The sequence below is a fragment of the Theropithecus gelada genome, chromosome 5, assembly GCF_003255815.1.
Source record: "Theropithecus gelada isolate Dixy chromosome 5, Tgel_1.0, whole genome shotgun sequence".
Lineage (NCBI taxonomy): Eukaryota > Metazoa > Chordata > Mammalia > Primates > Cercopithecidae > Theropithecus > Theropithecus gelada.
The window spans coordinates 65,712,761-65,740,680 of NC_037672.1; the positions used below are offsets into that span (position 1 = coordinate 65,712,761).

The 27,920-nt window shown below is 40.8% G+C and overlaps 2 protein-coding genes across 3 annotated transcripts in view; one reads left to right on the plus strand and one right to left on the minus strand.

The window, feature by feature from the left end:
- CCDC158 (coiled-coil domain containing 158) overlaps positions 1-19,278 on the plus strand; it is a 116,574-nt gene extending 97,296 nt beyond the window's left edge. For both annotated transcript variants that reach the window (XM_025385902.1, XM_025385901.1), the window contains 5 exons: positions 226-285; positions 2,658-2,725; positions 5,591-5,749; positions 8,186-8,293; positions 19,070-19,278. In XM_025385902.1, coding sequence (XP_025241687.1) covers positions 226-285; positions 2,658-2,725; positions 5,591-5,749; positions 8,186-8,293; positions 19,070-19,146 — 472 coding nt within the window. In that variant the 3' untranslated portion in view covers positions 19,147-19,278. The remainder of the gene's footprint in view (positions 1-225; positions 286-2,657; positions 2,726-5,590; positions 5,750-8,185; positions 8,294-19,069) is intronic.
- A 1,912-nt stretch (positions 19,279-21,190) lies between these two features.
- STBD1 (starch binding domain 1) lies at positions 21,191-26,347 on the minus strand. The gene is made up of 2 exons (XM_025386568.1): positions 25,251-26,347; positions 21,191-23,126 (listed from the first exon to the last, which is right to left on the minus strand). Exons 1-2 carry the CDS (start codon positions 25,468-25,470, stop codon positions 22,270-22,272), a joined length of 1,077 nt encoding a protein of 358 aa, XP_025242353.1. The 5' UTR covers positions 25,471-26,347; the 3' UTR covers positions 21,191-22,269.
- Between the last annotated feature and the right edge of the window lie 1,573 nt (positions 26,348-27,920).

The following is a 27,920-nucleotide window of genomic DNA, read 5'->3' on the forward strand; positions in this document are numbered from 1 at the left end:
AGCCGATGCCCCAGTCTCACTCTTTTGGATCCATATCTATCTAAAAGTCATGTTGAGAGAAGCAATTTTATCATTAAGTTAATGTTTATGATTTATTTATCCAGCTGTCAGATGATATCATTTCACCCTACATAAGAATACATTATTTTTTTCACAAACTTTCGTTATATTGATAAGAAAATAACATTGTGTAAACTGTGATTTCTCCCATCCCTCTACCAACAGAAGCAACAACTCATTGAGGGACTCCACTGAAGGAAGCAAATCAAGTGAAACTCTTAGTAGGTAGGAAACACCAGCCCCCATTTTCAAAATGTCCCTTTTACGACTATTCATTATTAATTCAAAAGATCTTTAACTGTCTGTAATGTGCCATGCACTGCAGTAGACCCTTAGAATATAGTGAGCAAGACAGATATGGGCCCTGTCCTCAAGTTACTTACAATCATGAGGTCTGTCTTTTGACGGACTGCCTGGAAAAACTTGTTTTTCTCTTTTCTGTTTTCACCACCTAAATAAACAGAGATATCCGAGCCCTCTGTATATATTAAAAATTATGAACGTGAATTCTACGTTAAGATCTAGTTAGAGTAGGGACTAATTCATTGCTGTGTCTTCAGCACCAAGCATAATGCCTGCCACCTAGTAGCCATTCAGTAAATATTTGTTTAGTGAATGGATTAAGATAGTTTTATAAATATTTTCTTACTGTCTCTGCTACTTGATCAAAATACAATGAATTTGAATCTTTCTAAACGCAGTTGTCCCTTGGTCTCCACGGGGGGGATTTGTTCCAGGATCCCTGCAGAGACTAAAATTTACAGATGCTCAAGTCCCTTATATAAAATGGCATAGTATTTGCATATGACCTACACATATCTTCCCATATTCTTTAAACCATCCCTAGATTACTTACAATACCTAATACAATGTAAATGCTATGTCAATAGTTGTTATATTGTATAGTTTAGGGAATAATGACAAGAAAAAAAAGCCTGTACATGTTCAGTACAGATACAGCCATCTTCTTTTTCCCCAAGTATTTTCAATTCACATTTGGTTGAATCTGTGATTGCAGAACCCATGGATGCAGACTGACCAAGTGTAAATCTTTCTTGTAGCCTAAAAGAAATGATGTTTTTATTTCCTTCTCACCTGGGTATATGATACTAAATCGTACCTATTAATAACCACAACTGTCAACTGCCTATGTTTTATTCTTATTATTCTTAATAAAAATTCTTGTTTTCCAGTTGATTTAGACTTGTCTCATTAGTCTAATCTCATGTATGAGGCAAGCATTATTTTCCCATAGAAATGAAGACTCAGATTGCTTAGCAACTTGTCAAAGTCATACTGCTTGAAAACAGTAGAGCTCAGATTTGAGCTCAGGTTTGTTAGCTGGTTCCTGAGCCCCTGTTTATGACCACTGTGTGCTGCCTCTGGGTAGCCACACTGAGCTATTGGGGTTGGAGCCCAGTTCTAGGCATGGGACAAAGAGAAGCTACTTCCCTGAGATAATTAAAGCTCTGCAGTAGTTTCTTCATGACTAGAAAAATCTGCTTCCCTCAGCAATGAAAGTACTGTAATACTTCTTTGTTCTGAAATTATGAAAAATAACTTTTTCTTTATTATAAAAAATAACCATATGCTCCAAAAAGTCATTGAGAAAACATGTTTTACATTTCAGTAACTGGGTTAATAAAATACAGCTAGATTCTCATATCTGCATATGCATTTAATCTGTTGTGATTAAATGCATATCAACTATCATGGAGCTTCCGGGAAACTCCACTGTACATTTGTGAGAGACTGAAAGTTACGAAGCAAATAACAACCTAATATCATAATGAAAATAGTTTTGACCTCACAAACCTCCTGAAAGGGAACCACTTTGAGAACTGCTGTCATATTATTCTCATATTGGTACCCAACTCACAGAGAACTATGTAGTTTACTTCAACTTATATGTCTTATAGTTTTGTACACTGATACTACTAATGTTATGAGTTGTTGTTGTCATATTTATTTATTTATTTATTTGAGACAGAGTCTCTCTCTGTCACCCAGGCTGGAGTGCAAAGGCGTGATCTCAGCTCACTGAAACCTCCGCCTCCTGGGTTCAAGTGATTCCCCTGCCTCAGCCTCCTGAGTAGCTGGGACTACAGGTGCATGCCACCACACCCAGCTAATTTTTGTATTTTTAGTAGAGACGGAGTTTCACCATGTTGGCCAAATGGTCTCGATCTCTTAACCTCATGATCCACCAGCCTCAGCCTCCCAACGTGCTGGGATTATAGGCGTGAGCCACCATGCCCGGCCTGATTTCTTTATTTCTAAATGAGTCATTAAAATTGCACCTCTTAGAATCCATGAACAGATGTTGTGGATTTATAGCTACTAGTACACAAAAATGGATTTTCTAATGAAGATTATATATTTTCATTATGTAAAATATTCATGGATTCTGAATACAAAAAGATAATGCAACTTTGAACCTACCTCTTAGAGTATTTTAGGACTTTAGAGTTATGATTGCCATCTTGAGGTTATATTTTAAGCCATCACATTTGCCTGTGTTCGCTTGCTTCTATCTATGAATCTTAGTACTGTGTTTGTGAAGTGGAATGCTTGCATTACCATTCTTATGCTTCCAGAGAGCCGGTCACATTGCATGCAGGAGACATGGAAGATCCCTCTGGTTGCTTCACATTTGCATCTGCAGGTGAGTTTCCAACGAAAGCACAGAAATAGAGCCTACAGTGTCTCCCCATTTCCATGAGGGTAAAAGCCAAAGTCATTGCAGTATCTTCCAATTCCTTGTTAACTCTCTGGCCTCATTTCCTGCTACTCCCTCTTTCATGCATTCTGTTTTATCCACCCTCAAACTGTTCCTTGAACATGTCAGGCAGCTTCCATGTTAGGGCTTTTATGCCCTGTTACCTTATGTTGCTAAAACCTCAGCTCCTTTAAAGCCTTTGCCCAGGTGTCACTTTCCCAGTGGGACTTAATTGTCATCACCGCATTAAAAGATCACAACCAGCCGGTGTGATGGCTCATGCCTGTTATTCCAGCACTTTGGGAGGCCAAGGTGAGTGGATTGCTTGAGGCCAGGAGTTCGAGACCAGTCTGGGCAACATGGCAAAACCCTGTCTCTAAAAGTAAATTAAAATAAAATAAAAATCACAATTTTCCCACACTTCCAGTGCTCCTTTTTCCTTTTATCAGTTACTCTTAGCATCTTCTCACATACTGTGTCACCCCTGTAAGACGAGAGCTGTGCAAGGGCAGATGTCTTTAGCCATTTGGTTCCTGGATATATCCCAGGTGCCTGGAGACTTCCTGGCACATAGCAGGTGCTGAATAAATATTGAATAGACGAAAGGAAAAGGAGAAGAATCGAGATGGACAGTTCTCCATAGAATTTCCAAAGAATTATAGATAAGATGATCTCATTTTTAAAAAAGCTCCAGAAAGAAGAGATTGAAAGTCAACACAATTTGTTGACAAGCAAAGTGGCATAACTCAGGCTAGAAATAGAAGAGAAAGATTAAAAACATCACAGGGAAAAGCTTTAGAAAATGAAAAATAAAATAGATGTGACTGAAATGATAACCATGGAGAAAATTACACAAAAGGAATTTTTAAAAATAAGTACCAAAAATAATTACACAGAATATGTTATATTTGGAAGGCAGAGGCAAACCAACAGATACGTAATTGGTCTTCTTATGGAAGAGAACCAAATAAATGAGAAAGAATGAAACTGTGATGATTATTCAACAAAAATGTAGTTATAAATCTGGACAGTATTGTAAATAGAGAAATTTGAGGTAAGCTGAAAAGAGATGGGAGAAGGATAAATTTTCATTTTTTTTCTTAGTGTCAGTATACAGTCATGTGCTGCATAATGTTTTGGTCAATGACCATGACATAAACAACAGAGGTCCCATAAGATTATAATAGAGCTGAAAAATTCCTGTTACCTAGTGATGTTGTAGCTATGATAATGTCATACCACAGTGTGTTACCTTTCCTATGTTTAGACATATTTAGATAAATAAATACTTACCATTATGTTACAGTTGCCTACAGTATTCAGTACAGTAACATGCTCTACAGGTTTGTAGCCTAGAAGCAATAAGCTATACCATATAGCCTGTATACCATCTAGATTTGTGAAAGTGTACTCTATGATGGTCACACAATGACAAAATTAACAGCACAATTCTCAGAACATATCCCCATTGTTAATTATGACTGTATATTTATAATCAAAATGTAATATTCTTAAATAAAATAATTGCAAATTCTTAATTTTTAAATAATCTTTGGCTTGGGGAGAAATCTTTCAGGAACTAACATTTTGAAGAAAAGAACATTTATGTAAAGTTAACTCCTTCAGGTTTACTTCATTTATATGTTTTTTACTGTTGTTTCAATGATTACTCAGGACAGTAAAACATTTATCCTTGCCTTATTAGATTGATATAAATGAATGCTTTTACCTTTTCTCATACATTGGCAGTACTTTAGAATATATTAACTCCATTCACTATCCTTCCAACTTTCATACAATTATCATATATTTTAATTAAAAATATGAATTATAAAAATATAAATACCACACTTAATTATTTTTATTGTTTTCTACAGTCAATATTCATTTAGATATACCCATATATTTACACTTAACTTTCTGGTATCATTTTACTTATGCCTTTAAGGCTTCTTTTAATGTAAACCTGCTGGAGAGAAATTCTGTCCATTTTTGTTTTTCTGAAATGTGTTTATTTCATCCTGATTTTTGAAGAATATTTTTGCTGAGTATAGAATTCTAAATTGGCATTTTTTTCTTCACTTTGAAGATATCACTTTCCATTGTTTTCTTTCTTTCATTGTTTCTACTAAGAAGTCAGCTGTAAGTTTGTTTATTTAAACACAGTCTGTTCCTTTTTTTCCCCTTTTGCTTTAAGATTGTTTTTGTTTTTGGTTTGTTTTAGCAGTTTTTATTCATTTCTGCAGATATTATTTTTTTATGCATATAAGAAGAATTCACTTGGAGTCTGAAGTAATGCTGCTTGAATCTATGGGAGTCTATGCCTGATAAGCCCATTGTCTGGACCCTACAGATCTATGTCATTATTTATATTTTTTTCCTCTTGGTTTTCTGCCATATCATCTTGTCTCCTTATATGCCTGGTTATTTTTATTGTATGACATGTTTTATATGAAAAGTTGTACAGATGATGTACATAGTGATGCTATGAATGAGATTACCTTCCTCTAGAGAGCATTCGTGCTTGCATTTGGTAGACAACTAAGGCATCCAGGTCAATTTAATCACATTAGAAAGAGGATTTGAAGCTAGACCTCAGGATCCCAAGGGCAGGTCTAGTTCCTATTCACCCTTATTCCTAAGGCATAACCCTTTTCAGTTCCAACCCCAAATCTTGGGTATTTAGAAGAATGTCCCCCTATCCCTCCACCATTGGGAACATTTTCTCATGAAAGCTTGACTTTTTGAGAAGTGCAGTGTACTATTTTTAATTAATTCTGTCCTTTTACTTTTGTTCTTGCAAACTTTTAGCAAGTCCATCTGTGAAAAACTCAGCTTCTCGTTCATTCAATTCTTCTCCTAAGAAGTCTCCAGTGCACTCACTCCTAACTAGTTCAGTTGAAGGTTCAATAGGTTCCGCATCACAATATAGGTCCGCCAAGCCTATTCATTCATCTGATTCTGTTAAAGGTAAGAAAGATCTGATATCATTGATGTGATTAATTGATTTCCTACACTACTGAACTCTAAGTTCTTTTGACTCAGAATTAAGATATTTTGCATGCTGCTCTTATGTGTAAGCTCTAACTGATTCTGTGTAACTTAAACAGGTCTTATCTAAATAGAACAGCTATTGTGTACCATGCGAGCCTTAGTAAATGTAATTGATATTATATGTAAACATTATCTCTCTTTTTCTCTAAATGAATAATGAACGTTTTTGCCTCTATTTTATTAAAAGATTTTGGATCCTCTTTTAAATGCCGTGAGTTACTTTTCTTTCTTGTTTACATTCTTTAAAATCATAACTCTTCTTCAGTCTCTGCTTTAGTCACTATAAGTGCATACCATACAAACTTTTCAAAATTTTCTCATTTTTAATATTTTAAGTTAGTTTGTTATTTGATAAGACAAATGAGAAAAAAGTGTTTGATTTAGAATAAATGCCTGGTAAGTAAGTGAGAGTTAAATATTATGTGTTGAATGAACTTGAAATATTTCTCATCATGTATGACAGTGACCAAACAACCCCAGTGTTCTATGACATCATTCCCTTTTGTAAGAGAGAAACTAGACTAAGTTGTATTATCATCAAGTTATTTCTTAGTCTTTTGAAATTCTATACCTTACACATTTCTAGATCCTAAAAAATACCTAATCACACATTAGTACATTTTTTACATCTTTTTTTCTGTACTTGTGTCTGCTTTCATCTCTTATGTGTCTAAGCTATTCATTTACTATGTTTTTTAATTTTAAGTATAAAATTACTTTCCTGTTCTGTGGTAAGCAAGTCTGTGCAAACCTACCCACAAAGACTGAGGAAGCTGAGAGGCTGAAGAAAGAGGCTGACAAATCCAATTTCTCAGAAAGAAACATTTAATAGGGACTTAAGAATGGAGCCGTGTCTGTGCCTCCGCAACAGTCACACAAGGTGGTGGATCCTTGTACCACTATCCCCCCAGACACAGGACCTGTACACCATAGGTAAAGGGTATACATGCCTCAGAAAGGATGAACAGTACAATTGCTTAAGGGTAGAATTTATGACTTGCTACCTACCATACAAGGAAACTGGAAATCTTGGATGCCTTCTTGGAACTGGGATTAATCAAAAGTCAACTTGGCAGATTAGCATCCAAGATGGAGTTGCTTTGGCCTCCATGTTACCTTTTAAAGCTGTGGTTATTGCAGGAATAGAGCAATACTGCTTGACACTTTATTATTAACTTTTGTTACATAATGGCATGGCATTTTCTTCTCACCCCCAATCCCCCGCTTATTGTCATACTCATCAAACATATATTTTGTATTATTTATGTTAAAAACCTCTGGCCGGGTGCTGTGGCTCATGTCTGTAATCCCAACACTTGGGGAGGCTGAGGCGGGCAGCTCACCTGAGGTCAGGCGTTCGAGACCAGCCTGACCAACATGGAGAAACCCCATCTCTATTAAAAATACAAAATTAGCTGGGTGTGGTGGCACATGCCTGTAATTCCAGCTACTCAGGAGGCTGAGGCAGGAGAATCGCTTGAATTGGGAGGCAGAGGTTGCGATGAGCTGAGATCCCATGATTGCACTCCAGCCTGGGCAACAAGAGCGAAACTCTGTCTCAAAAAAAAAAAAAAACTCTCCAAGAAAATGTTTCCCATTTTCTTAAACTGAAGTAATTCCTAGATAATTGCCTTAAATGGAAAGGTTATTTTTTGATAGGAAAATTAGCCATTAAAAATATTATCAGAATTATGCAGCTAGGCAGGGATTAAGGTCAAAATTTAAGTCTTCAGATTGCCAATTAAGTACTTTTAGAGGTTGACAAAACAGCACACTGGTAAGAGAATAGCTTACATGCTCCTAGGCCCTCTTTAGTTGCCACTGCCACATTCGTTCTAGGTTCAGTGTGATCATGTTGGCATCCATGCCACCCTCTGCCATCATATACCATTCCCATTAGGTGACAGAACTGATGTGGGCACTGGCCTCACATACCTTGAAAATGGTGCAGTTTCTTTCTGTATTAGATCATAGTCCTTCAAACCCCAAGTTAGTGGAACTACTCAGGCTTGGTACGAAAAGCTGTCATTTATAATGCAGAATGTATCATGAAACTTGAAGTGTTCTTTTTACCCATCTTATTTAATATTATGTAGTTAAATAATGATACATCAGATTAGTTTGAACAAAATCAAATAGGCTAGCATTGCAATATTTAGATAAAACTCATTTTTCTCTGTTTTAAAAATCATGTTTTAGAGTTTTCTTTAAGTGTTATAGCTCTTTTAGAATTTGTCATGAAAAAAAGATCTCTTTATTTTAAAGAAAAGTTGTTTGGCCTTTAATTGAAAGATTTCTAAAAGGAAATGTTGAATAGACTTTTAATATCACATCTAAGCAATTTTGTAATAGATTCACAGTCTCCGCCAATAGAAACAACAGGAAAAACATGCAGGAAGCTTCAGAACAGACTAGAAAGCTTGCAAACTCTGGTAGAAGATTTACAGATGAAGAACCAAGGTACAGTGTGTGTTTTTGAAGAGATCCGCCTTGCTCATGAGAATGTTCATCTTCCTTTCAGATTAAGCCTCCTGTCTATAAACCTACTGAAAGGGTATTGAATTAGCAACTATAAACTGAAGTCTAAATATAAGGGTCTTAACCATTAATAGCCCCTGGATTAATTGTGTGACCATGGGTAGGTCACTCTTGCCCTGCTGTACTCTCTTATCTAATGGGGATGACAATCCTGCTGGCCATCCCTCAGGAGTGGTTTTGAGGTTCTGAGTGGTTTTTCACATGGGACTTTCCCACACACTGTCTTTCTTGTTGCTATTAGGTCTGTAGACAAGCATTTATACGATAATAGCCTAGGCAAGAGTATAGTCAATAGCAAGGAAGCAAAATAATGGTATTTATTCTTACACAGGATTTAAATTAGCATAGCACTATAAGAGACTATGCCACCCAATGAATCACAAAATAAAAAGAATCCACTTCTAAAAATGCTAAAACTATTTGAATAAGAAACTGTTCTAATCTGCAGAAGACCGGCAGCTTTTTGGGCATAAGTTCTAAGTACCATCAATATGGGGGAGCCTTCATGGTTCATACTTTTCTAACCCACATTCATGAATCCAGGGGCCTTTGTCAGAGAGAAATGAATTTTGAAGTACATTTGTTATTCTGTCTTTTCTATCCCTAGAAAACAATAAATTGCTGGGTAAAGAAAAATACATTTCTGAGAACAAATTTTCATAAAATAAACTTAACTTTATTAGTAATAATAGTTGCTATTAACACTTAATTGAGCACTTCCCAACTATGTGCCAGGCCTTGTACTAAGAGCTTCACTTACGTTTTCTTCATGTGATCTTTACAACAACGTTGGGAAATGGGTACTGTTATTACAGCATTTGAAAATGAGAAAACTGAAGATAAAAGAATAGTCAATAAATTCCAAGTCACAGTGAAGAGTAGAGTGAGGACTTGGCCTCTGCAATTTCTGACTCCAGAATCCACGTGTTTTTAATATAGTAAGGCTTTAGCGAATTGTTGTTGAAGAAAATTCCAAGTCCCTGTGATAACCCAAGACTCCTATGTATATAAACATTAGGAAAAACATTTGGTTTTAAGTTTATTGTGAATTTGTGGGGTTTTAGCGTTATTTTTTAAAATTTCTATAGTTTGTGGGGAGCATGTGGTGTTTAGTTGCAGGGAAAAGTTCTTCAGTGGTGATTTCTGAGATTTTGGTGCACCCATCACCCAAGCAGTATACAATGTATCTTTTTTCCTTCACCCGCCTCCCATCCTTCCCCCCAAGTCCTCAAAGTCCATCATATTATTCTTATGCCTTCACATCCTCATAGCTTAGCTCCCACGTATGAGTGAGAACATACAATGTTTGTTTTTCTTTTCCTGAGTTACCTTACTTAGAATAATGGTCTCCAACTCCATGCAGGTTGCTACAAATGCCATTATTTTATTCCTTTTATGGCTGAGTAGTATTACATGGTTGTTTTTTTTTGTGTGTGTGTGTGTATGTGTGTATATATGTATACACCATGTAATATATATATACACCATGTAAATATACATGGTGTGTGTGTGTGTATATATATATATATGGAGGAAGGATGAGATGGGTGAGGTGTGTGTGTATATATATATAATGTAATACTATATATATATACACACACACACACACACACACACCCCATGTAATACTCTCTATATATAGATAGATACATAATAATTTTCGTTCTTTTTTTTTTTTTTTTTGAGACAGAGCCTCGCTCTGTCACCCAGGCTGGAGTGCAGTGGTGTGATCTTGGCTCACTGCAAGCTCCACCTCCCAGGTTCACACCATTCTCCTGCCTCAGCCTCCCAAGTAGTTGGGACTACAGGCACCCGCCACCATGCCCAGCTAATTTTTTGTATTTTTAGTAGAGATGGGGTTTCACCGTGTTAGCCAGGATGGTCTCGATCTCCTGACCTCGTGATCCACCCACCTTGTCCTCCCAAAGTGCTGGGATTACACACATGAGCCATCGCGCCCGGCCTAATTTTCTTTATCCACTAGTTGGTTGATGAGCATTTAGGCTGGTTCCATATTTTTGCGATTGTGAATTTTGCTGCTATAAACGTGTGTGTGCAAGTGTCTTTTACACATAATGACTTCTTTTCCTCCAGTTGTGGGATTGCAGCATCAAATGGTAGTTCTACTTTTAGTTCTTTAAGAAATCTCTGTACTGCTTTCCATAGTTGTTGTACTAGTTTACATTCCCACCAGCAGTGTAAAAGTGTTCCCTTTTTACCACATCCACACCAACATCTGTTGGTCATATTTTTAACTTATGTCATATTTTTAAATTATGGCCATTCTTGCAGGAGTAAGGTAGTATCACATTGTTGTTTTGATTTGCATTTCCCTGATCATTGCTGTTGTTCAGCATTTCTTCATATGTTTGTTGGCCATTTGTATATCTTCCTTTGAGAATTGTCTATTCATATACTTAGCCCACTTTTTTTTTTTTTTTTTTGAGATGGAGTCTCGCTCTGTCGCCCAGTCTGGAGTGCAGTGGCCGGATCTCAGCTCACTGCAAGCTCCGCCTCCCGGGTTCACGCCATTCTCCTGCCTCAGCCTCCCGAGTAGCTGGGACTACAGGCTCCCGCCACCTCGCCCGGCTAGTTTTTTGCATTTTTTAGTAGAGACGGGGTTTCACCGTATTAGCCAGGATGGTCTCGATCTTCTGACCTCGTGATCCGCCCGTCTCGGCCTCCCAAAGTGCTGGGATTACAGGCTTGAGCCACCACGCCCGGCCATACTTAGCCCACTTTTTAATGGGATTATTTGTTTTTTTCTTACTGATTCGATTGAGTTCCTTGTAGATTCTGGATATTAGTCCTTTGTCAGATGCACAGTTTGCAGATATTTTCTCCCACTCTGTGGGTTGTCTGTTTACTCTGCTGCTTATTTCTTTTGCTATGCAGAAGCTTTTAAATTTAATTAGGTCCCATCTATTTATCTTTGTATTTGTTACATTTGCTTTTGGGTTCTTGGTCATGAACTCTTGTCTAACCCAATGTCTAGAAGAATTTTTCTGATGTTATCTTCTAGAATTTTTGTGGTTTCAGGTCTTAGATTTAAGTCTTTGACCCATCTTGAGTTGAAGTTTCATTCTTCTACATGCCACTTGCCAATTATTCCAGCACCACTTGTTGAATACGGTGTCCTTTCTCCACTTCATGTTTTTGTTTGCTTTGTCAAAGATCAGTTGGCTGTAAATATTTGGCTTTCTTCCTGGGTTCTCTATTCTGTTCCATTGGTCTATGTGCCTATTTTTATACCAGTACTATGCTGTTTTGGTGATGATAGCCTTGTAGTATAGTTTGAAGTCAAGTAATGTGATGCCTCCAGATTTCTTCTTTTTGCATAGTCTTGCTTTGGCTATGTGGGATCTTTTTTTGTTCCATATGAATTTTAGGAATGTTTTTTCCAGTTCTATGAAGAATGATGATGGCATTTTGATGGGAATTGCATTGAATTTGTAGATTGCTTTTGTCAGTATGATCATTTCTGCAATACTGATTCTACCTGTCCATGAGCATGAAATGTGTTTCCATTTGTGTGTGTTATCTATGATTTCCTTCAGCAGCATTTGTAGTTTTTCCTGTAGAGATTGTTCATCTCCTTGGTTAGGTATATTCCCAAGTATTTTATTTTTCTTGCAGCTGTTGTAAAATGTGCTGGGCTCTTGATTTGATTCTAAGCTTGGTCATTGTTGGTGTATAGCAATGCTACTGATTTGTGTACATTGATTTTGTATCCTGAAACTTTACGGAATTCATTTATCAGATCTAGGAGCTTTGTGGATGAGTCTTTAAGGTTTTCTAGGCATAGGATCACATCATCAGCAAACAGCAATAGTTTGACTTCCTCTTCAATAAAGGATGCCCTTTATTTCTTTCTCTTGTCTGACTGCTCTGACTAGGACTTCCAGTACAATGTTGAATAGCAGTGATGAAAGTGGGCATCCTTGTTTTGTACAAGTTCTCACGGAGAATGCTTTCAACTTTTCCCCTTTCAGTATAATGTTGGCTTTGAGTTTGTCATAGATGGTTTTGGTTACCTTGAGGTATGTCCCATCTGTGCCGATTTTGCCAAGGGTTTTCCTTATAAAGCGATGCTGGATTTTGTCAAATGCTTTCTCTGCATTTTTTGAGATGATCATTTGATTATTGTTTTCAATTCTGTTTGTGTGATGTATCACATTTATTGAGTTGAGTATGTTAAACCATCCCTGTATCCCTGGTATGAAACCCACTTAATCATGGTGGTTTATCTTTTTGATATGGTGTTGTATTCAGTTAGCTAATATTTTGTTGTGGATTTTTGCATCTATGTTCGTCATGGAGAGAGAGATATATATATATATATATATAAATATGTGTATATATACACACACACACATATATATATATATTTCAAGACAGAGTCTTGCTCTGTCACCCAGGCTGGAGTGCAGTGGCATGATCTTGGCTCACTGCATTCTCCACCTGCCAGGTTCAAGTGATTCTCCTGTCTCAGCCTCTCGAGTAGCTCGGATTACAGGCACATGCCACCATGCCCGGCTAATTTATTTATTTATTTATTTTTTTTTTGAGATGGAGTCTTGCTCTGTCGCCCAGGCTAGAGTGCAGTGGTGCAATCTCAGTTCACTGCCAGCTCTGCCTCCCGGGTTCACGCCATTCTCCTGCCTCAGCCTCCCAAGTAGCTGGGACTACAGGCCCCCGCCACCACGCCCAGCTCCTTTTTTGTATTTTTCAGTAGAGACGGGGTTTCACCGTGTTAGCCAAGATGGTCTTGATCTCCTGACCTCATGATCTGCCCACCCTGGCCTCCCAAAGTGCTGGGATTACAGGTGTAAGCCACCATGCCTGGCCACGTCTGGCTCATTTTTGTATTCTTAGTAGAGATGGGGTTTCATCATGTTGGCCAGGCTGGTCTCGAACTCTTGACCTCGTGATATGCCCACCTTGGCCTCCCAAAGTGCTGGGATTACAGGTGTGAGCCACTGTGCCTGGCATCATCATGGATATTGGTCTGTAGTTTTCTTCTTTTGTTATGTCCTTTCCTGGTTTTAATATTAGGGTGATACTGACTTCATAGAATGATTTAGGGAAGATTCCGTATTTCTCTATGTTTGAAACAGTTTCAGTAAGATTAGTACCAGTTATTTTTGAATGCCTGATAGAATTCAGCTGCGAATCCATCTGGTCTTGGACTTCTTTTTGCTGGCATTCTTTAAAGTACTGTTTCAATCTCATTACTTGTTATTAGTCTCTTCAGAGTTTCTGTTTTTTTCCTGGCTTAATCAGGAAGGTTATATGTCTCCAGGAATTTATCCATCTCCTGTCAATTCTCTAGTTTGTGCATATAAAGGTGTTCATAGTAGCCCTAAATGATATTTTGTATTTCTGTGGTATAAGTTGTAACATCTCTCATTTCATTTCTAACTGAGCTTGTTTGGATCTTCTATCTTCTTTTCTTAGTTAATATCACTAATGGTCTGGCCGGGCGCGGTGGCTCAAGCCTGTAATCCCAGCACTTTGGGAGGCCAAGACGGGCGGATCACGAGGTCGGGAGATCCAGACCATCCTGGCTAACACGGTGAAACCCCGTCTCTACTAAAAAAAATACAAAAAAAGTAGCCGGGCGAAGTGGCTGGCGCCTGTAGTCCCAGCTACTCGGGAGGCTGAGGCAGGAGAATGGCCTGAACCCGGGAGGCGGAGCTTGCAGTGAGCTGAGATCCGGCCACTGCACTCTAGCCTGGGCGACAGAGCAAGACTCCGTCTCAAAAAAAAAAAAAAAAAAAAAAAAATCACTAATGGTCTAATAATTTTATCCTTTTAAAGAACAGGCTTTTTGTTTCATTTGTCTTTTGTGTTGTTTTTTATTTGTTTATTTCAATTTCACTTAATTCTGATCTGATCTTTGTTTTTTCTTTTCTTCTGCTGGGTTTGGATTTAGTTTGTTCTTGTTTCTCTAGTTCCTTGGGTGTGACCTTAGAGTGTCTATTTGTGCTCTTTCAGACTTTTTTATGTAGGCATTTAAGGTTTTGAACTTCCCTTTTAGCACCACTTTTGCTGTATCCCAGAGAGTTCAATAAATTGTGTCACTAGTTTCATTCGGTTCAAATAATTTTTAAATTTTCATCTTGATTTCATTATTGATCCAAAGATGATTCCAGAGTAGATTATTCAATTTCCATGTATTTATATAGTTCGAGGGTTCCTTTTGGAGTTAATTTTCAGTTTTATTCCACTGTGGTCTGAGAGAGTACTTGATATCATTTTGATTTTCTTAAATTTATTTAGACTTGTTTTGTGGCCTATCATATGATTTATCTTGGAGAATGTTCCATGGGCTAATGAAAAGAATGTATATTCTGCAGTTGTTGGGTAGAATGTTCTGTAAATATCTGTTAGGTCTGTTTGTTCTAGGGTATAGTTTAAGTTCATTGCATTAAGTGCATTGTTTTTCTTTTTCTTTTTTTTTTTTTTGCTGTTGCTGACTTTCTGTCTTGATGACCTGTCTGGTGCTATCAGTGGAATATTGAAGTCCTCCACTATTATTGTGTTAGCATCTATCTCATTTCTTAGGTCTGGTAGTAATCATTTTATAAATTTGGGAATTCCGGTGTTAAGTACATATATATTTAGGATTGTGATATTTTCCTGTTGGACTGATCCTTTATCATTATATAATATCCCTCTTTGTCTTTCTGAACTGTTGTTGCTTTAAAGTATGTTTTGTCTGATACAAGACTAGCTACCCCTGTTCGTTTGTGGTATCCATTTGCATGGAATATCTTTTTCCATCCCCTTACCTTAAGTTTATGTGAGTCTTTGTGCATTAGGTGAGTCTCTTGAAGACAGGAGATACTTGGTTGGTGGATTTTTATCCTTTCTGCCATTCTGTATCTTTTAAGTGGCACATTTAGGCCATTTACATTCAATGTTAGTATTGAGATACGAGGTACTGTTTTGTTCATCCTACTAGTTGGTGCCTGAATACCTTGGGGTTTTTTTGTGTGTTATTGTTGTATAGGCTCTGTGAGATTTATGCTTTAAGATGGTTCTATTTTGATGTGTTTTGAGGTTTTATTTCAAGATTTAGAATTCCTTTTAGCATTTTTTAGTGATGGCTTGGTACTGGTGAATTCTCTCAGCATTTTTTTTTTTTTTTTTTTTGTCTGCAAAATACTTAATCTGTCCTTCATTCACGAAGCTTAGTTTTGCTGGGTACAAAATTCTTGGCTGGCAATTACTTTGTTTGAGGAGGCTAAAAATATGACCCCAATTCCTTCTGGCTTGTAGGGTTTCTGCTGACAAATCTGCTGTTAATCTGATAGATTTTCCTTTATAGGTTGCCTGATACTTTTGCCTTGCAGCTCTTAAGATTCTTTCCATCATCTTGACATTAGATAACCTGATGACCATGTGCCTAGGTGAATATCTTTTTGCAGTGAATTTCACGGCTATTCTTTGAGCTTCTTGTATTTGAATGTCTAGATCACTAGTGAGACCAGGGAAATTTTCCTCAATTGTTCCCTCAAATAAGTTTTCTAGACTTTTAGATTCATTTTCTTCCTTATGAACACCAATTATTCTTGGGTTTGGCTATTTAACATAATCACAGACTTCTTGGAGGCTTTGTTCAATTTTATTAAATTATTTTTTCTTTGTCTGATTGGGCTAATTTGAAAGCCTTGTCTTCGAGCTCTGAACGTTTCTCTTCTACTTGTTCTAGTCTATTGTTGACACTTTCCAATGCATTTTGTATTTCTATAAGTGTGTCTTTCATTTCCAGAAATTATGATTGTTTTTCTTTATATATATTTCTCTGGAGAATTTTTCATCCCTATTCTGTATTGTTTTTTAAATTTCTTTAAGTTGGTTTTTACCTTTCCCTGGTATCTCCATAAGTAGCTTGATCAACCTTCTGAATTATTCATCTGGCAATTCAGAGATTTCTTCTTGGTTTGGCTGCATTGCTGGCAAGCTAGTGTGGCCTTTCAGGTATGTTATCAAATCTTGTTTTGTCATATCTCCAGAACTGCTTTTCTGATTCCTTCTGATTTCGGTAAACTATTTCAGTGGAAAAACCTGGAACTCAAGGTTCAGATTCTTTTGTCCCACAGGGTGACCCCTTAATGTGGTGTCCTCCCCAAGGCCCAAGGGATGGGCCTTCCTGAGAGCTGGACTGCAATGATCATTATTGTTCTTGTGCTTCTAGCCACTCAATGGGTCTACCAGGCTCAGAGTTGGTGCTGGGAAATGTCTGCAAAGAGTCCTGTGATGTGATTCATCTTCAGGTCTCCCAGTCGTGGATACCAGCACCTCCTCTGGTAGAGGATATAGGGGAGTAAATTATACTCTGTGAGAGTCCTTGGTTATAGATATGCTTAGTGTCCTGGCTTTATCAAATACTGATTTTGCTAGCAGTGATATGTTCACATGGACAGACTCAGGACCTCTGGTTAGCCAGAACGTTGCAGGCAGTGGAATTAGCTGCTGCTTTCTCCTTCCTTAGTACAGGGTTATTCTATCATTTCTATCATGAGTTACTGTAATGTCCTGAGTTCGTTGGTCTCTAGCCAGGAGGTGGCACTTTCAAGAGAGCACAAGCTGTGATAGTAGACAGGGGAATATAAGCCTGCCCTAAGTTGGCCAGGATAAGTATTTGGGTTTGTCAGGTGATGTGTGGGGCCATCAAGATCTCAATAGTTTGTGTGTTTTGTGATCAGCTACCAGGGCAGGTTAAAAAATACCATTGGATTGGGGCAGAGTTAGGTGGGTCTGAGCTCAGACTCTCCTTGGGTGAGGCCTGCTGTGGCCACTGTGGGGTATGCGGGGTGGTTCTTGGGCCAGTGGGGTTATGTTCCAGAGGTGAATTGGCTGCCTCTGTTGCCAAGGAAGTTGGGGAAAGCCTGTGCAATAGGCCTCACCTAGCCTCCCACACAGTTGGCAAGGCCAATCTTGCTCCCACCATGCCCTGCTAACAGCGCCAGTGTCTCCAGGCAGCCAGTGCAGGGCAGTGGTTGGGGGTTGCAGGCAGATCAGACCTTGCCCCTGTTTTAAACTTTGCCACTGAGAAAGCAAGTATGGCTTTCAGGTCTCACCTGCCCCTTCCTGTCTTCCCACACTGTCAGCAGTGGCTTCTGTGCTCCTTTCTGTAGCATTTCCCATTCACCACCCAGTTCTGCTCAAAAGAGTTTGTGCCCAGTTGAAATTATTACAGAGTTCAATTGGAAGCTTCTTTCACACTGTGACCACGCCCAAATTCTGCCAGCCACCTTCCCCAAGGGCTCCTGTGAGATATAGTTAGGGATGGCTTCTCTGGGCTCAAGCTGGAAAATGGGAGTGCCTCCAAGGCCCCTCGCACTGCTCCTTCTACTTTTATATTTTGTGCTAAATTTGTTCCAGTTCTAGGTGAGGTTAAATCCTTCTCCCATAATCTGGATTTTCAGGTTCCCCAATGGGGTATATGTTGAGAGGCAGGATTTCCCCCTGTCATACTTTGGAAACTCACAGTTTTTTACCTGTCTTGTGGAATTTGCAGTGGCATGCTGCTGCTTTTAAAGGATCTGTAAATTTTTTCGGTTTTCCTGTTATGTTCCTGCAGTGGCTCTTGGAGCAAAAGTCAACGGTCTCCATTCATTTCTCTGTCCATCCAAGCTGGGGCTGCAAGTCAGCCCTGTCTCCTATCTGCCATCTTCCTCTCCACATCTATCGTGAGTTTTTTGAGGGAAGATGCATTATCTTATTGATCGTATTTTTATTCACACCATGACATATGTTTCTGAGTTTATCCGATGTATGCCACCAAATAATAATCCACATGGAAGACATATATTTGTTTACAAAATAAAAAGACCTTTTTGCTGAATGCAGTGTCTGGATGGGACACCTCTTGAAAATTCTAAAACAAGTATTTTTAGGGGGAATTTTGGGAGGACTGTCAAAACTTGAAGTGCATTTACGCTTTGACCCAGAAATTTTAAAGGAAGGAACCTTTTTTAGTCTGTTTACTAGCATCCTAATAATTTGTATAATGAAATATTAGTAAATACTATGCAGTTACAACACAACATAAGCTGAACTGGAAAATTATTGACATTTTGTTATATGAAAAAAGGAAGCTACTGAACAATCTATACCATATATTTTCATTTGTGTAAAGAATAAAACATATGCACATGCATGTATATGTGCAGATATTCACCAAATTGCTGGTAATGACCTCTCAGGCGGAGGCAGATTCCAGCAGATTGAGGGAGCAGAGGCAAAGACTGACCTTCATCTTTCTTTGTGTCCTTCTGAGGTGTTTGAATTATTTACAATTAGTATTACTTTTACAATTCTCATGCCCATTTAAAACAACTGAGGCTGGGCACAGTGGCTTATGCCTGTAATCCTGACACTTTGGGAGACCGAGGCAGGAGGATTGCGTGAGGCCAGGAGTCTGAGACCACCCTGGGCAACATAGAGAGACCCTGTCTCTACAAAATAAATAAGTAAATAAAACATCTGAAACACTAAAGATTTACCCTTAGCTCTCTTCCGTAACACCAACCTTTTCAAAAATATGCTACATCACAATTTTTTAAGAATGTCTTGAGCTCAGAACATGTCTATTCTATACTAACAAGTTAATCTTTTAAGTAGCACATTGTAGAATTAAAGCCTGAGTGGATTTTGTTATTCTAACTGTTTTATCAACATTTTCAGCGATGTCTTCGATGATCAGAAATCAAGAAAAGAGGATACAGAAAGTAAAAGACCAGGAAAAAATGTTACTAAAATGACTCGTTGCTTGCCTATTCTTTACAGAGGAATGAGGCCCAATTAAATTGTGGTGTTACTTGTAATTAGTGCCCTGTGTACTTTTTCTTTTTATGTGAAAATTTAATAAAAGATACCCTGTCTTGTAAACTCTATTTTGAAATAAACTATTCTTGAATTCCTCATGGTAAAACTTCAAACATCTACTAGCTAGTATTTATACATTATAACAATTAATACCTATAAAGTATTAATACATAATAAACTATTATAATTACCTTATAAGGTAATTTATCATAAGATATAATTTGTGCTTATTCAAATATATTGGAATAATTGTATTTTTTTATTGTTGTTACTGGTCCCAAGACAGTAGAATCTATTTTATTTTATTTTATTTTATTCTACTTAAATTTTAATTTAATTTAAGTGTTTTATTCAATCTAATTTAGCTTTAAAAAATTGCTGGGGGAAAAACTACTTTCACATGAAAGTGAAAGATATGGTGTAATACCAAGGACAGAGGACAAACTTCAGCATACTAACAGGGACTCATTTTGTGACTATGAACTCACTGTTCTGTCAATATCAGTGAGGGTAAACAGATAATCAAACATCAGGGCCCCCAGTCAAAACTTTTACAAAAGTTTCCCTTTTTTGCTTATTAATAATAGTAAAGAAAGAAAATGATTTTGTTACTCTTTAGCAAGTTGGTAACTTCTAGATTATTCAGTCTGCTTTAATTACATTTTAATAAATTAGGGGGGTTTATATGTGAACCAAATAAAATGAGAGAAGAACAGATACAAAAATGTATCCATTGTGTCAAAATATTAGGGACAATGTGGCAGATGGCTAGCTGTCCAAAACAAATCTTATATTCCTGTTGTATAATCTGGAATTGTCACTGAGAAACAGCTGCCCAGGAAGAGTCTCTGTCTCCCAATCCTGCCTCCCCTTGTATGTGGGTGTGGCCTGAGGGTTCTCATTAACAGAATGTGGACAGAGCAATATGTGGCACTTTCAGATCAAAGTATTAACATGCATGGGTGTTCTTCCTCACTTTATTTTCCCCTCCATGGGCTGGATGCAGAGGACAGGAGGGTTATAGGGGATGGTAGAGTCACAGGGCAGAAGGGAGTCTGGGTAACTGAATCTCTGCAAGGAGGGGAGCTGCCGTCCTGCCAGGAAGACTCACTGCTGACAGTTACATGAGCATGAAATCGGCCTCTGGTGCTGTAGCCTTCTTAAATGGATGGTGTCTGTTACAGCAGCTAGCAGCAGCCCCAACCTATGCAGACAACAAATGGAGTAGGGCATACATGCTGTCACCAGAAAATCCTCACGCTTCTGCTCTCAAGGGCAATGTTAGAACTGTAAGCACATCCAATTTTAAGTGAATTTTTAAAATATAAAGTGTAATATTTATCTCTTAGATCAGTTGGCTTTACTGAAAGATTAATTATAATGTTACCAGGTAGTGATAAAATAGCCAGTAATAGAATTCTAGAGAGACTTTTACTTAAATTGTTTTACCTTTAATTTTCCTCATGGGCATGTTTGGGCATTCCACGCTGTAATGGTGAATGCCTTCTGCAGAGCTTATTAGTACAGTATAAAATTCATTCTGAAGTCTGTAAACAGTACACATGAATTTAACATAAAAGTACCATGAGCCAAAAACTGTTAAACATAGTTCTTTTAAGCCCTTTCTTATGCTATTTTCAGTTGGATTTATTCTTTTCAGCAAAGACCATCTTTTTAACAGGATTAAACATTATTTCACTGATAGATGTTAAACTTATTAAAAGTTATTTTAACATGTAAGAATTCATTTTCAAGTACAGGCATGCTGAATTTCCCTCCAGTCAAAGGTGAACTTTGAAAATAAATACTGTAAACTTTTTCTCCAAAGGGAGGAGAAAAACAGAATCTTCATGTCTTCTGTACCTTTTGATATTTGCTTTTCTGTATGTGTCTGTTATTAGTGAAGGAAAATATTTGTATTTTATTTTACATCTAGGCTATTATGATAGTAAAATTTAGACAAATAGTTCAGACATCGAATGAAGATATTAAAATTCAGGTTTTATTATTTGTTCAGTTATAATAACTTAAAGTTTAAATATTTGCTGTCTTCTCAGGGCAAAGATGTACTTCTGTACCACTGTCCTGTATAAATGTGTTACCCAAGATAGTGAGTGCTATGAAAGGAGAGGGAAGAGGGTGACAGATGGAAATGTTTGCTGTAGGACAGTCCATCTATCCAGATGGAGGGGCGGGGGGGAGGAGAAGTGGAAGAGAGATGGTCCTACAGATGCTCCCATGGGCAAATGATGGGTGTGTCTGTCCCTGCAGTCGGGCTGTGCCTGTACTTCACAGTCCTCTAAGAGGTGTCATTCAGGCTACCTCACTCAGCCTACCCCCACCCCCACTCATGTTCCCTTTCCTCATGGGCTGCCCCCGCGACTGACTTCCATGACGACTGGTTCTCATTAGGCCCCTTGTTTCTACACAAGCCTTAGATCATTAAGACAAAGACATACTTGCTACCCTCATAGCACATAACCACACCTGGCAGATGAAAATCAAACAAAAAGCATTAGGCAGTCTTATCTTGAACCCTTACTAATCACATCCAGACCAGATATTTTCTAATCACAGTTTTGTATCATGTTAACTTTTTAAGCATAAAATGTGTATGTAGTAAAATGTGCTTCTCAAGCTGTTCCAATAGGAAGTCAGCTATGTTTGAGTGAGGCTTATTTTGCTACCATGGTTTAAAGATCACGTAAAGGCTCAAGCTTAAACCCTGGGCAGCTGGTTAATTTTTTTGCCCCATGACCACAGTTCACACCTGAAGCTTAGCCAAGTCACTCCCCAAGAGAATCAAGCCCTAAAGTAATAATGGATCAGCACAAGTCCGTCAGTCCGTGCCACAGGGAAGAAAAGTTCACACTCACTGGAAGCATTATACACACACACATATATATATTTCTGCACATTAGACAAAGGCCACTAGCAAATTTGAAACAATTCGGATGGCTGAATTTGGAGTCACACTGCCTTTATTTTATTCAGTGTGTTCCACAACCTCAGCCTCTTCCACATTGTTCTACAGCTTCTCCAATACTTTGCAAACTGAATCAGTGAATCCCCCACCATGCGTGAACCACTTTATCCTCATGGCCAGTTTCTAGGAATCTATTGCTGCATTCTTCCCAGCGGGTAACTCCCCCATTCTCTACCAACACAAACTTCCACTCCACCACTGTATCTGCAGGCAGGAAAATGGAATGAGACCAGAACCCATCCTTGTTATAGTGGAGTGGGATGTAAGTGTTCCATCTCCCAAGACACTCATGGTCTCCAGTTACTGCAATGAATTGCACATCAGTGCTTGTGACATAATGGACCTGGAACCTGACACTAACTTGCTGAGACCCTGCAGGCATCACTGCTACCCTTTCTGTTTTCCCATGCACTTGCTGATCTCTTGCTTCCACCAGAGTGCTTCTTCCATTGTCCATTCCCTGGTTTAGGCTTAACACTGGAGCCTTAAGACTGCCACCCACACCAACATCCCCCCAAGATGAGTGCCTAGACACCATTTCCCACTCCTTGTGGTCAACCCGGTCCTGACTGTTCAAATGAGAGAGGCTCGCTTCTTCTTTAGCTCTGTTCATGAGCAGGTTGCTAGAAGGCAACTTCTCTGCAAAACATGTAGCTGCTTTAGCAGATATCTCTTGTCCTTTTTGGAATCCCCATTCTCCCATAGGAGATTTGAGGCTTTCATTTCTTAAAACTTCAGAGTAACTCCTAGAGTTACTGGTCTCAGAGGTAGCTGAAGCTTCTGTGTCTGGAAACTGTCCAGAAGAAACATGTTCTCTTGAATTGTCACAGACTTCCCTGGAAGGATTCTGCAATCTCCATGATGCTGCTTGCAGGTTACCAAGGTCTTTGGTCTTAGAAATCAAATGTCCATTGCTTTCTTGAAGATGCTCTAAGAAATCAAAGGAAAAATGTAATAGAGTCAGGTAGTTCATTTAAGAAAAAAGTTAGGCTGAGAAAATAGATTTAGTTACTGAAAGCTTTACTACTGATCAATCTGCAATTCACAAAGTCCCCCTCTATTAAAATAAAGTACTACTTAATTAACCAGTATGCTCCCAACACTGTGCTCTAAGAATACACATGTATATCTGACAATAAAAGGGACATCCAGGAGTATCAGTGTGCTAACACAAGTGTAAATGAAGTGGTAAGCTGTAGAGGCAGACATATAACCCCGTCACAGTCCCCGGTCTCCACAGTCCAGGCCATACTGGCATGCAGCCAAGTTAAGTTGCTTGGCTCCTATCATCAAAGAATGTTGTCCAGGCTGTGGGGCAAAGGGCTGCGTGGCTACCTTACAAACCAGAAGAGTACACTTGTACTCCCAGGGGAGGCGTGCAGGGCAGGGATTGGCTCTTGCAGATCTGCGGGCAGATCAGCAGGAGCCATCGCTGTGGGGAGATACAAAGAACAGTAGTGCATCCCTGGGCAGGAGTGGAGGGAGAACTGGGGGAAGGGGCTGGTTTCTCCTTGCCAATCCCAAATGCATTAGGAACCTCCTCAACAAAACAGTGTTTTGTACCCCCTTCCATTGTAAGCACTTTTTAAAAAATGTTCTTAAAAATACAAAATCCAAGTCCTCTAAAAATGCAGTTTCCTTCTTGGCCACGCCAGTGGTAGTCCAAATAGCTCCCTACAAGATTGAAATCTCCAAATCATACATAAAATCATCACAGCTGTGGTTTTATGTGGCGGGGGGTGGTATGGGGACAACAGTCTTGTTTCATTGTATACTTTTTTTTTTTTTTTTTTTTTTGAGATGGAGTCTCGCTCTGTCGCCCAGGCTGGAGTACAGTGGTGGGATCTCGGCTCACTGCAACCTCTGCCTCCCGGGTTCAAGCGATTCTCCTGCCTTAACCTCTCAAGTAGCTGGGACTACCGGTGCCTGCCACCACGCCCGGCTAATTTTTGTATTTTTAGTAGAGACAGGGTTTCACCATATTGGCCAGGCTGGTCTCGAACTCCTTGTGACTTGCCCGCCTTGGTGATGGTGAGTTGGAAGTGAGAATGAACAAATATTATTCTGGATTCCCAACTTTTCAACCTAAAGCATGAGATTGGTCTTCAGAAAAAAGATAAGTGAACTGTCTAGGCATCCCAGACCAATCACAGTAAAGGCAGACAGGCAGATTTTCATGTGGCTGCACATGAACACCACTGGGCTAAAAATAAAGTTCACAGATGTCATTTTCACCATTAGGCTTCTGTCCAGGCATGGGCAGCTTGCCAAGGGAAGGCACTGGACGGTAATGTTTTCTGCCAGTGTTCGCTCTCTGTTTAGCAAACGGTGCCTAACATACAGAAATTTAAACCCAGATGTCAATTCTACTCATCAGGGTTGGGTCCCCTATTTAAGTAGTCCCTAGGGATGACCGTCGGGCCCTATTCTGGGGCAGGGTCGGGAGGACTGCCCACAGTGCTGAAACGGGCGACTAAGGCACAGCCCCAGGGCCTCAGCCACAGCCTTCATGGCCAGAGTCCAACCTGAACTTTGCATTCCTAAAGAAGCGTCCAGATAGCAGAAGGCGCCCGCAGCTGGGTTGTTCCCAAACCCAGCTCTTCATGGGCTGTGCGATGGTAGGATGTGAGACTACCAGGATTGGGACTGAGAAAATGTCCCTGCTTGGGCAGAGATCGAAGAGGCTTGTAGGATCCCCTAAATCTAAGCCCTCCTTTCCAAAGGCCGGGAAGGGGCGCCGCCACTGCAGCCACCCGCACTGCACCAAGCGCCGCCAAGCGGAGGAGCTCATCCCCGCCGGAGGGGCAGGACCAAGTCCTCAGGCGCGGGCGCTGAGGGACTCGGCAAGGGCGCGGCCCTTGGAGGACCAGCCAAGAAATCTGCCCGCGCGTACCAACCAGCCTGGGAAACCGAGGGGCGTGGGGACCGCCCAGTTCCCTTAGGGAAGCCCGTCCTCAGGAGGAAAGCTCCAGGTGGGTTTGCCTCTTTCCTCCCTTCCTCGATTAACCTCAAAGCTCTGGCAGATGTGCCCAGGAGTCACGGGGGGAAGAATACCTGGTTTGGTGACCAGCTCCTGCCCGGAAGGTCCAGGGCTCAGTCCGCCGCTGCCACTCTGATGGCCTCCCGGAACCGCAGCTGCCCCAAGAGGGGCGTCCTTCTCTTGCTCCGCGTCCCCGTCCTTCCCGGTGTCTCCAGGGTCGCCCCGCAGCAACCAAACGAAAAGTGCTCCGGCCAGACCCCCTCCAACCAGCAGGGCGGACCAGACGGCGCCCATGGCTGAGAGGCTGCGGTCGCGGGAGACGACAGAGACTGGGACCGGGGCTCAGGTCACGCAGGCAGAGCCACACCTACCCCGCCGGGTCCAGCCTTTTACGGTTTCTGCGCCGTGCGCTCCGGCGGAGCACTGCCCTGAGCGACCAGTACTCAACTTTCCCAGCCCCGCCCCGCTCCCCGCCCCTGGGCTGCGGCCCCGGGCTCCCTCCCGGGGAAGACTCCAGCGCTCTTCTGTCCCTACACTTTCTGTTCCCGGCCCTGCCAGTTGCCAGCGGCCGGGGCGCAGGGGTCGGCCTTCCACGTGTGTCCCGCGTGAAGAACCCGAGTGCGCACAACTGCCGCGCTCAGCCGGGACCTGCCCCACCGCCCTTCCTTCTCCCGCCTGCTGCCCGCGAGGCCTAGCCCTGCCTCGGCCAGCGCCGGGCACCTCGGCGCCTCCTCCCCAGGGAAGCTCAGCAGCAATCGGTCAGCTAGAGGCCGAGAGCTTCCTGGAACTTAGAGGTGGGAGAGGCTGCGGGCGTCGGTGACGCGCGGGCTGGAGCGCGGGCTAGAGCTGTGGCGCGGTCGGGTGGGACGGTTGGCCCGGAGGACAGCGGGCGCGGTGCAGGGAAACTGGGAGCCCTAGTGGAAGCTCCGCTTCGCCGCCAGCTCACCGCGCTTAGCCTCCCCAAGCCTCCGCCTCCCCGCCTGTAAAATGAAAGGATTGGACTAAGGACCATCCATCTAAAGATGCCAGTCAGCTCAACCTCATCCAGTCTCGTCCTCTTTGGGCGTGTATGGCTACTGTGAAATGCGCGCCCATCTGTGTGAACTGGATGTTGTCCATGGACGAGCTCCTACAGATAAGTTTGTTAATAAAAACAGCAGCTCTCTATTAAGCACTGTCTGTATTCCAGATGTTTTATGTGTGTATTTAATCCTCACAAGACAACAACCCTGTGGGTGTTACATACATTTCTTTGTAAATTCATTCCTCTGCTGATCTGATGACTTTGCACAACAGCTTCAAGCTGATGGTCCCCACGTCTGTGTCTGCAGCTCCCATCTTTCCCTTGGACTCCGACATTCAACTGCTAAAGGTCACAGATGCCAAACACCTGCCTTGGAGTAATTACTATAATTGCTCTCTCTGGTAGGACAAATTATCAAATGTGCCCCTTGCTCCGAATGGACAGTAGCCCTTAACGGGGTGCAAGGTTCTGCCAGTTGGGTTACTGGAGGGCTGATGCACGCCTTGATGCGGCCACAACTTCTGTAATCATAAGAGAGCAGGTAGAGGAGAGGTAAGGGTGAAGACTGCCTACTGGGCATCTCCTTGTGGATGTCTAATAGACATCTCAAGCCCAACTCATCCAGACCTGAACTCCCCAACTAACTCCCCAAACCTACTACTCTCCCTACTTTCCCCATCTCAGGAAGTGGCAACTACATCCTTCCCGTTGCTGCAAAACAAAACACAGCAAGCTCCTACAGGCCACTTTCAAACCACCAGTCAGCGTGATCCTGTTAAAACACCCCAGTTCTCTGCTCAAGATCCTCCAGTTGCTCCAGATCACACAGAAAAACCTTTAAGACCCCGCAGGATCTGTTCTCCATGACCACTGTGCGCTCACCTCCATCTTGCCACCTCCAGCCACACTGGCTTCCTTGCCTAGAGTCATCCTTCCTGCAGACATCCTCTCTCTCTCATACCCTTCAGGTCTTGGCACAAGTGTTATCTGTGCCCCCACTGCCCCCTCCCCCGCCCAGCCCTTCCTTGACAATCCCAGTTTTAATTATAATCCTACTCCCTATATCCTTCCCTTGCTCCATTGTTCTCATTAGCACTTAGGGTATCATTTCTAATACACTCTATAATCCGCATGTCTGTGGTTTAATTTCTCTTTCCTCCCTTTAGAGTGTAAATGACAGCAGGGATTATTGTCCTTTGTTCTCTGCTAACTTCTTAGCACCTGTAACCTTTCCAGAGTGAGCGCTTAGAAGTACAGGTTGAATGAATGAATTAAAAGCCCCACATACTTTCACTCCAGAGCATTATTGGCATTTTCCTTACATAGATTCCATATGCATTTTTAGTCCACGTGGATATTACCTTTCCTGGAAATTCATTTTATGTATAATAAAAAGTGACCAGGCCGGGCGGGGTTGCTCAAGCCTGTAATCCCAGCACTTTGGGAGGCCGAGACAGGCGGATCACGAGGTCAGGAGATCGAGACCATCCTGGCTAACACGGTGAAACCCCGTCTCTACTAAAAAAATACAAAAAACTAGCCGGGCGAGGTGGCGGGCGCCTGTAGTCCCAGCTACTCGGGAGGCTGAGGCAGGAGAATGGCGTAAACCCGGGAGGCGGAGCTTGCAGTGAGCTGAGATCCGGCCACTGCACTCCAGCCTGGGCGACAGAGCGAGACTCCGTCTCAAAAAAAAAAGAAAAAAAAAAGTGACCATAAAGCT

What these genes read in the sequence shown, in the direction of transcription:
- STBD1 (XM_025386568.1), bottom strand. Translation starts at nt 25,470, where the DNA reads ATGGGCGCCGTCTGGTCCGCCCTGCTGGTTGGAGGGGGTCTGGCCGGA. An exon ending in GGAGCTGGTCACCAAACCAG is followed by an intron (nt 23,127 to 25,250) that starts GTATTCTTCCCC and finishes TTGATTTCTTAG; the next exon opens with AGCATCTTCAAGAAAGCAAT.